The 9,107-nt window shown below is 35.4% G+C and overlaps 1 protein-coding gene across 1 annotated transcript in view; it reads left to right on the forward strand.

Moving 5' to 3' along the window:
• LOC149300347 (uncharacterized) overlaps window positions 1-8,892 on the forward strand; it is a 51,364-nt gene extending 42,472 nt beyond the window's left edge. The window contains exons 11-15 of the mRNA XM_089485305.1: window positions 2,172-2,375; window positions 2,776-2,869; window positions 5,872-6,036; window positions 7,692-7,991; window positions 8,476-8,892. Coding sequence (XP_089341431.1) covers window positions 2,172-2,375; window positions 2,776-2,869; window positions 5,872-6,036; window positions 7,692-7,991; window positions 8,476-8,892 — 1,180 coding nt within the window. The remainder of the gene's footprint in view (window positions 1-2,171; window positions 2,376-2,775; window positions 2,870-5,871; window positions 6,037-7,691; window positions 7,992-8,475) is intronic.
• The last annotated feature ends 215 nt before the right edge of the window (window positions 8,893-9,107 follow it).

A 9,107-nucleotide genomic window follows, 5' to 3' on the forward strand; every position in this document is an offset into this window, starting at 1 on the left:
GCAGCATGGACAATCATGTATTGGGTGAAACCCTATTAGGCATAGATAGATAGATAGATAGATAGATAGATAGATAGATAGATAGATATTTTTAAGATCACTTTTATTTATTTAAATACCTTACATGTTAGCTGTGTAACAGAAATATACCGTGTTATTTGAGACTCAATCTCACAATGCACTCTACACACTTCATTATTAAGCTAACAAAGAATTAATCAACTATTTTTATTTTTAATTGATTTTAACAGGAATACGAGTTGTTGTTTTTTTAGGTCACCTATATTCCAAATAGTTCTGTATCTTGCATATAACCGTTGTGACCACAGATGCACGGATGCCTGAGCACATATGTAATATGCGATCATGCAATATCCTACCAATTAATTCATGTTTATTCCCAACTCTGCTCCCAGAAACATGAGTCTGATCACGACTTCTTTACGCCTAACTAAATCCATCCCCTGAATAATGCTCATGAACTGGCATGAGCCTCAGATATTCACAGTCCGATGCCCTAATCTGTTAGCAAATGTACATAGATTTTATTGTTCTTTTTTGTAATTCTTGGAAAATTATATTTGTTTTCTATATATCTGAGCTTTTACGGTGTGATTTGATTACTAGATGCTTAGGGAAAATAGCAAAAATAGTTACATTTATCTTTAGATGCCGACTATAAGGCTCCTAAGGCAAAATGCACTTAATTAGCTTGACAGTGTGTACGAGACAGTACTATAAGTACTACAATATAATGTTTTCTGTTACTATGTATGGTATATTAAAAATACTGTAATATATTTTGAATACCTGCTCTGCTTGCTTAGAGGTGTTTGTTTTAGTTATTATGTGAATGCCACAGACAGCACCGTTTGGCAGTGATATTTCTGGTAGAGCTTTTTTTTATTAAGACATAGAACCTTATGTCCTGATCTGCCACAGATCGAAGGTGTCACCATGTTTTTGTGGCTTGTTAATTACTGGCTTGTTTTATCCCATGGAAAAATATTTTTAAAAAATATATCACTATTTTCTGCTGTATACAGAAATATAGTCGTTAAAAAAAAACTGGTTTTATTTTATTTTGTAAAAATAGGTGCCTAAACACCTCTTACTCCTCCCACTAGAAATATACATTAATAAATAACCTCTTTTTTGCCACCAATACAAATAAGCATAAATGTAGTATTTAAGGAAGCATTCTGCTCCCTTATTAAATTAAAGACCTACTTATATGGGATATTATTCTACTCAGGAGATGTAGCTGGATATAAATCAGGGATATTTGTATCGGTGGCTCCCAATTTGTGGGAGAAATTAATTTGTAGAAAAAATAAAATTCTAATGTCTTTCTGTTTTGTGATATATTGTTTATACTTGGTGAAATGCTGTACAGAAAGGTGCTATACAGAGAAAGCCTCGTCTGCACTTGAAAAAACAATATATCATGTGTGCGTACACGAAACACGTGAAAGGGGATGAACAAAGATATGGTAAAAATGGCAAAAAAAAGCTTCAGTCGTCTCTTAGGGGAGTAAAACTCCTGGTCACGAAAGGGTTAAGCTGATATCCAGTTTAGCTATTTAAGTGTGTGGGGGGGTGCAAATAACAAGCTGATTTTGTATTTAGAAAATTCTGTTTTAGCTTAATTAATGCCTGAAGAAGGGACCTAACAACTTGGTCTCGCAATGAAACTCTCAGTTAGCCAATAAATGGTATTATTTTAACTATACTTTTCTCCTATTTCTGTCTCTCTTATGGAGATGTGAACAGAGTGTCATACCACAGCCAAAAATAAATGTAAATAATCCATTCATTTAACATCAGGGTGTGGGATAAACCAGCGTAACTGTTTGGCAAGTACCGTAGCTTGCTGTCCTATACGTGTGGCTGTAGTAGTGTTGAATGCCCAAACCCTGCACATGAAAAAAAATTTAATAATATAAATTTGCCTTATTCATAATTTCTGTCAAGAACGGTTAAAAAGAAAAGATTCTAAAAAAATGTCTGTTACTTTTATGTGATTAAACCTTCAAGGATAGGAATAAAACTAACCATCGGCTAAGGTGGGTTGGCTTTGTCTAAGTGGAACAGCACCTTGAACTTAGAAACCTTGAATTTTCCTTTCTATCTAAATAGCAGTTGACAATGATTTGCTTTTTATTTCTCAGACTCGCTAAGGATTTAGAAGATAAAGAGGACACATTGGCGCATTTACAGCAAGAGTGCAAAACATTGCAGGAGGTGATTGCTGAAAAGGAAAGAACAGAAGAATATAGTCGACAAAAAACTCAGCGCATGGAGACGGAACTGAAAACAATAAAGGAAATGTTAAAGCAAACTCAAGAAGAAGTAGCTACCTTACAGCATGAAAGGTGCGTGGGTAGAGGTCCTAGGGGTAACTTTATAGTTTTATATTACAGCATGGCATTGGTACGTGTATTCATTTTTTTATCTTTCCTGTATATATAGTCTTTTCATAACTATTTTTATTATTTACATGTTGCTTCCCAGCTTTTAATCATAATCTGTAAAATGGGCTAATTATGAGTTCCGATGCCCTTATTTTTTTTTGTAAATTTTTTTTAAAGTGTTATTCATGGGAAAAACACTGGTAGAATGATTAAATCTAATGAAATAAGATATTTATGAGCAGTTTTTTAAGTTGAAAATATTAGATGGAATAATTTATGCAAAATTGCTTAGGGTGTTTTGTTTATACCATTTTCATGTGTTTTTTGTTAGGTATTTTAGTAATAATCTGTGCTTTTTCAGAGAACTGAAAACTATGGCTTATCAGAACAGAATCGAAGAGCTGGAGGTAGCCCTAAAACAGAGGATAATGAGTGATGATAATTGGGAGGCCAAGGTAAAAATATAAATTTTTTTGGTTCCTGTACAGTGGTGCCATCTTAACATTACTGTACACCTGCGTTCCAAATTCTCTTGTTGATGAAGATCATTCCGCATGTGTAATTTAACCCGATAAGTAAAGTTGTTTAGGAATCCCGAGACCAATGCCTTGATAGAAAAACTAAATAGAAGGCTCTCCTTCTGAAAAGACATATTTGGAATTGTATTTGTCTATGCATGTTTACTGCTGGGCTTTTCTCATGGCTGATTTTTATAAGGCTTTGTACTTCTGTGATTAATATCGTTAATAACTGCTTCAACCTTATAAATGTGTTGTAATGATATTGAAATTCATTTTGAGGGGAGTGACTTTTCATGAGCAATTAGGGAGACATGACTTCGCATTAGTGTGGCTTCTATTATTAACAGTTAAAATAGGAAGTTTAAAAAATGGGAATGTTATATGTTGTAGACCACAATGCATGCCAGTTGAGAAGCCAAACTGATGGAAAGCTGAAAATCAGACATTTTAAAGGATAGCTTTTGGGCGTTATGCATCCTACACCTCCATCCCAATAGGTTATAGGAAGGAGTGTATGCCTGCCTATAGACATTTGTATTATATTTAGCCTACCGTTCACAGAAAGGGGATTACTTTGGCTCTATGCACTCAAATGATGGTTTCCTGCTGCACACAGAGTGGGTAAAGAGGAAGGGCACTTACTGTCCTTCATCATTAGGGGGTTTCTGGGTTACAATCTAATTGACCAGAGTTGTGTTCACTGCCGGTAGAGTGTTTATATGAGCTGTTAGTTGTGAATATGCCAGTTGAACATTTGCTACTGCAAACTCGACTGTCAACTATTTAGTGAATTGAACCATGTATGTGAACATGTATGTAACAAACTTCTCAGCTCTAAGTGCACTAAATGCAAAAGATGACATATGATGATAAAAACTGGGATACGTTGGTAAACAGACCAGTATGTAAAGCACAATGGCTGAAAATGGCCACCCATCCTATAAATAAATCATGCTAACATATTTTGTTGACGGGAGAATGAAATATCTCACATTGCGTGTATTTTTGACCTTTAAGTTTATTTCCTTTTGCGTTACAGATGCTTTGAAATATTTTTGAGATGTCTTTAATCAGTCCATATTGCAATTAATCATGGTTATGTGGATTTTCACTCAAGCGTAAAGCAATAATATGCATCTGTAAGGAAAGTACACTATTTGCCAGTAATGGAGGTGTACACATGCTGAGCTGTGATATTAAATCTAACCCCTTCTAATGCACACATAATACCGTAGAGACCAGACCTACCGCTCCCTAAACACTTGTATGCAAGGACACATCTTTTCATTTTCTGTCTTGGAATTCTTGGAATATTTCATATGTATATTTGAGGAATTGTTTTAAATCATCCTCCTTGAGGGCATAATCTTTCTTACTATATGATTTTTTCACGGGACATCCAGCAACGTTGCCCGTCTGAAACACGGAAGTTGGAATATACATCCAGCAACATTGTCCATCTGATGCGTAGAAGTTGGAATATATAGACTTGTAATTGAAAATTAACCAGAAATATTGGGCAAAATAAAATGCCCGTTCTTTTAATGTTTTTTTTAGCTGAGAGCACAGGAAGACACTGTTTTAGACTTTGTTTCTGCCAAACGTTACTGGGAATTCCGGACAGCATGTTCCAGTACTTGGTCTACTCAGTATGCAGTCCATTCCCTAAAACAAGTGTGTTATCTAAAACAAAATCCCAAAGCATGCATCATTTCCCATTTTATATGCACATTTGAGTTGGACGCTTACGTATTTCTCACGGTATTAAAAACACTTCTCTGCCGTATTATTAATAATTTACTTTTCATTTATACATTATTCATCTTTGGATGGTATTATCTCCACCTTGTCTGCCACAAGCCATGTTTTGTAAACTTGTTTCAAGAGAGAATCCGATTTTACACTGGGAATTATTTTTTTATCAAATAAGTGTACATCTGAACTGCATTTGATGTAAGAAGATCACAGGGACCTTTTAAAGATTTGGTTTACAGCGGTAAATTAAATTGTCTGGGGGGGGAAATGTCTGAAAAAGTTATTCTATTGGGTTAAGCTTTATTCGCCAACGTGATAAAGAATAGACTTTCTGTGAGAGTGTTCAGTGATTATGGGGATTGCTGCTATAGGAATTACCCAGACAGCACCTCCCAGGCCTACCATACCTAGGGGCTCCTCTACTTCACACCAGGATTAGTAGTTGTGGATGTCAGCACAGTCCTCCTCAGTATAACTGGGTTGTTTCAAAGGAGATCTTTGATCTTCACAGCCAGCACTTTGAAAGCTGTGGAGCACCAGGGAGGATAATAACACGATTGCCCCCTAATTAGATGTAATAGGCCTTTGGCCTGAAAATGCCACTATGTGCGATATTATGTTATGGCATCCAGGACACAGACTTTAGATGATGTTAATGATGTAAGATTTAGCTAGGTAGCAAATCATAGATATTTCGGAGAACCCTTACAGGTTCTAATACATCAGCTTGTGTGTATGAAAAGTACTCCTGGTTCAAAGTTTGGCAAGTGGTAATTTTACAATATGAACCAATGTTTCTGCTTTCTGCTTACATCAGAATCACCTTTTATACATATCTCCATTGTGTTTATGAACATGCTGTAAATGTATGGTTTTGTTGGGTGGGCAGGAATGGAATCATTGTATTGTAGCTTGTTTTTTAACTGGGGAGCACTTAACAGGTTAATAACTTAGCAGTGTAATAAAGTTGTATCTTTTATCTCTGAGAATGATTTTCTTTGAAGTAATAACCTTTAGATTGCAAGGTCTGATAACCAGACAACTCCACATGGACCATCCCTGGTTATATTTCTTATTACACATTATGCTGTGGTGCAGAATCTCTTGGCGATACTACTACTTCTACTAATAATAAAATGGAGTCATGTTAAACGTATTTTGTACTTTTGTCACAACTATAGTTGGAAAATGAGCTTGAAAACGAACGCCAGAAATACTTACTGAGACTGGAGGAAATAGAAAAGAATTTTAAGGAAGAGACAAAGATGGAACTAGAAATTGAAAGGCAAAAGCATGAAGAATTAATAAGAAAATTACAAAAACAACAAGAGGAACTGAAGTCACAGGTTTGTTGTTAACCAAATGAAGAGGAACGCTCACCTGTTCGGTAAAAAACAGTTCAGTAGTTTTAATGTATAGTAGCATTCACAGCCTTCACTTCCATGTAGCTCAAGGTTCATCAATTCACTCAAGGTCCTGAACGCAACATGTTAGTTTACAAAAATCTGGGATTGGTGAAGAGCCCAAAATAACTTTAATTTCAATTAATAATAATAATAATAATAAAAAAGCAAACAAGAAAATAAAAATGGCAGTAGAAACAAGACCACAAATGGAAATGTTTCTCAGTTTCAAATCATGTTGGTGCCATACTGATGCATTGCACAATGGAAGCATCACCATAGTAAGGGCATGCACTAAACAACTAGTTGGATTTTTTTTAATTAGCTCACTGTGGGATACTTATGTGAACACAATGTCTACGAGCATACAAAAGTCCAGCACTATAATGACAACTTCATTGATTGACATTTCATATGATTTATTTTAAGTGTTACTGTTTCTCCGTTGTATGTACATTGTGATTGTACAACACTGCAGGGTCTGCTGGCACGGTATGTATGTGTATTATTGTTCTTATAATATATTATACATATTGTCAGTAGACCCTGCAGCGTTGCATACCTCTCAACATGTCAAGTGGCCAGAAAGGGACACTTTTCTTTGTAGGGGGTTAGCGCTGTGACATGAGGGTTAGACTTTATCAAGATATTTTTTGTGACTTTTGACCTTACGGAGTAAGAAGAAAAAAAATATTTTATTTTATTATTTAATTTAAAACTGCTGTTTCTGTAGACATTATTGTCACTTTTAAGGCTCTAGGACACACAGTGAACATTGTGAACAGTGTAAGCAAGATGGACATCATTCTAAAGGGACTCCTCAATAGGGACATTTGGGAGATATAGTGTATACAATTACAATATGCATAAAATGAGAGAGGGTATCTACTGCTGTGCTGAGCTTTTACTGGAAAGGATACTCAGGAAGTCTAAGTGTTCCTTAGTATTCTAGTATTGTGTGTAAATAAATGAGAATATTTAAGCAGGGATAAGTAAGCAGTCTGAATGACAGAACAAAATCACTACTGGAGTGAACATTCAGAAGACATTGTGCACTTAGATAAAATCTAAATCAAGCTGTGATTTATTAGAGTGACATTTTCTGAACAAAAGAGATTTGCAAATTTAGAATAATCCCAGAAACAATAATACATGTTCAAGGTCCCTATAAATATGTGTCTGTTTGGATTAAAAAATCTGCATATAAAACAAATTTGTATTTTTATGTTCTTCTTTATTAAAAGAGCTGCCCTACTTACCCACTTACTATTCCTGTATTTAACACTTTTGTAAATACATGCAGTATTAGACACATAATTCCTTGCACTGTTGAATGCCCAGAACCTTCCCAGAAGTAATTGTTTAAATCATGTAAAATTTTGACTCGTTCATATTATTTGCCGGGAACACTTACTGGCCATGTGACGCAATCGCAGATCCCTTTTAGGGTGTTGCCATGGAAACTTCTCAAACAATTCTCAAACAATTTTCTGTATTTTATTTTGTTATTCTGCATCCGTTCGGTTATTTCTGCTATTATTAACTGGGATGAGTTTCATGTTACGTTTTTGTTGGGTTTTTTTCTCACAAATACGCAGATACCCAGCTTGTTATCCAAGGCTCGTGCTGAACTTTATACAGATATAAATGTCTTAGAGAAGAAGCTACAAGATGCTCAGGCAAGACTTACTGATAAAGACCATGCAAAGGAAAGCGAAATTGGAAACCTGAAAAAAATTATTTCTGAATTAGAACTTCGGTTACAAAGGGAGCAAAACAATAGTAGATCAGCTTTAGAAGACATGAGAAAAGATATGTATACAAAGTCAGAACAACTTAAAGAGCTCACGCAATACATGGAAGAGTTAAAACATCAACTGGACCATGCAAAGCAAGAGGTAATAGCTGCATGTTGACTCAACATTAGGCTTTTGTGTTTACTGGGACACAAGCCTTTAGGGTAATCTTGGAGAATCAAAGGGAGGACTGTTATTTTTCTTTAATATGTGTAATCTTTCATTTGTACAGCACTGGCAGATTCTGTATTTCTATATAAAATATTGTTTTTAAGAAATGGGACCTAATAAATAGAAGTAGGAACCACATATACAGGGTAGAGTTTCTCTATGCTATAACTGTATGCAGTCTTCAATAATATTATAAGAGCAGTTGGAGTCAGATATAGCATACAGTCTATTGATATCATCAATATCATCAGTTTCCCTTGTGTCCCTTTTTAAAATAATACAATGGCCTTAAAGGTCTGCATCGCAGGGAAATGTGGGAATGAAAATCTATAAGTGACAGTTAATATTTAGTCAAAGTTATTCCATGTGTTACATTTATAAAAATAAAATGAATGAAATATGTTTCCACTTTTAGAACTCATTTCTTAAAGACACAGTACGTATGGAGTGTGAAGAGCGCCATGAACTCAGAGAGGCTTTGACCCAGGCCAGAGAGCAGCTGTTGGAATTAAATCAGTCAAGTGGAACCTTTGCATCATCACAAAAACGATTAATTAAAGAGAGGCATCCATCTAACACATCAACTGTTGAACGTGTTCCATTTCCATCATCAAAAACATCCAAGCCAATGAGCCTACCTGGAGATGGAGTAGGAGACAAAGCATATAAGCACAGACAGAGCAGTGTGCCAAGTTTGCCTGCTATACCTTCACCACATCCACCAAGGAACAGGGCATCTTCGCTTACTGATGTTAAGCAGAAAATAACTGCAGTGCTCAGAAGCAATTCTTCTCAACCAAATCATCAACTAACATCAAGGACAGCAGTATAATAGAAATGGCAATGTACAATTCAGATTTTTTAACGTAAATAAAGTTTATTAACTGAAACACACTACATTGGATAAAGCTTATGCCAAATGACATATCTGCTTTTATGTGTAAGGGCAAACATCAATCCATAGCTTCTGTAAGGCTGACAATTTGGTCTGCCTCTTGTGCCAAGTGTGCAAAGTGAGTGAACAAAAGAAAAATGCACCCTTTGCCT

Source organism: Sceloporus occidentalis, unplaced genomic scaffold, assembly GCF_023333645.1.
Source record: "Sceloporus occidentalis isolate IW3139 unplaced genomic scaffold, rSceOcc1.0.p SCAF_25, whole genome shotgun sequence".
Classification (NCBI taxonomy): Eukaryota; Metazoa; Chordata; class Lepidosauria; order Squamata; family Phrynosomatidae; genus Sceloporus; species Sceloporus occidentalis.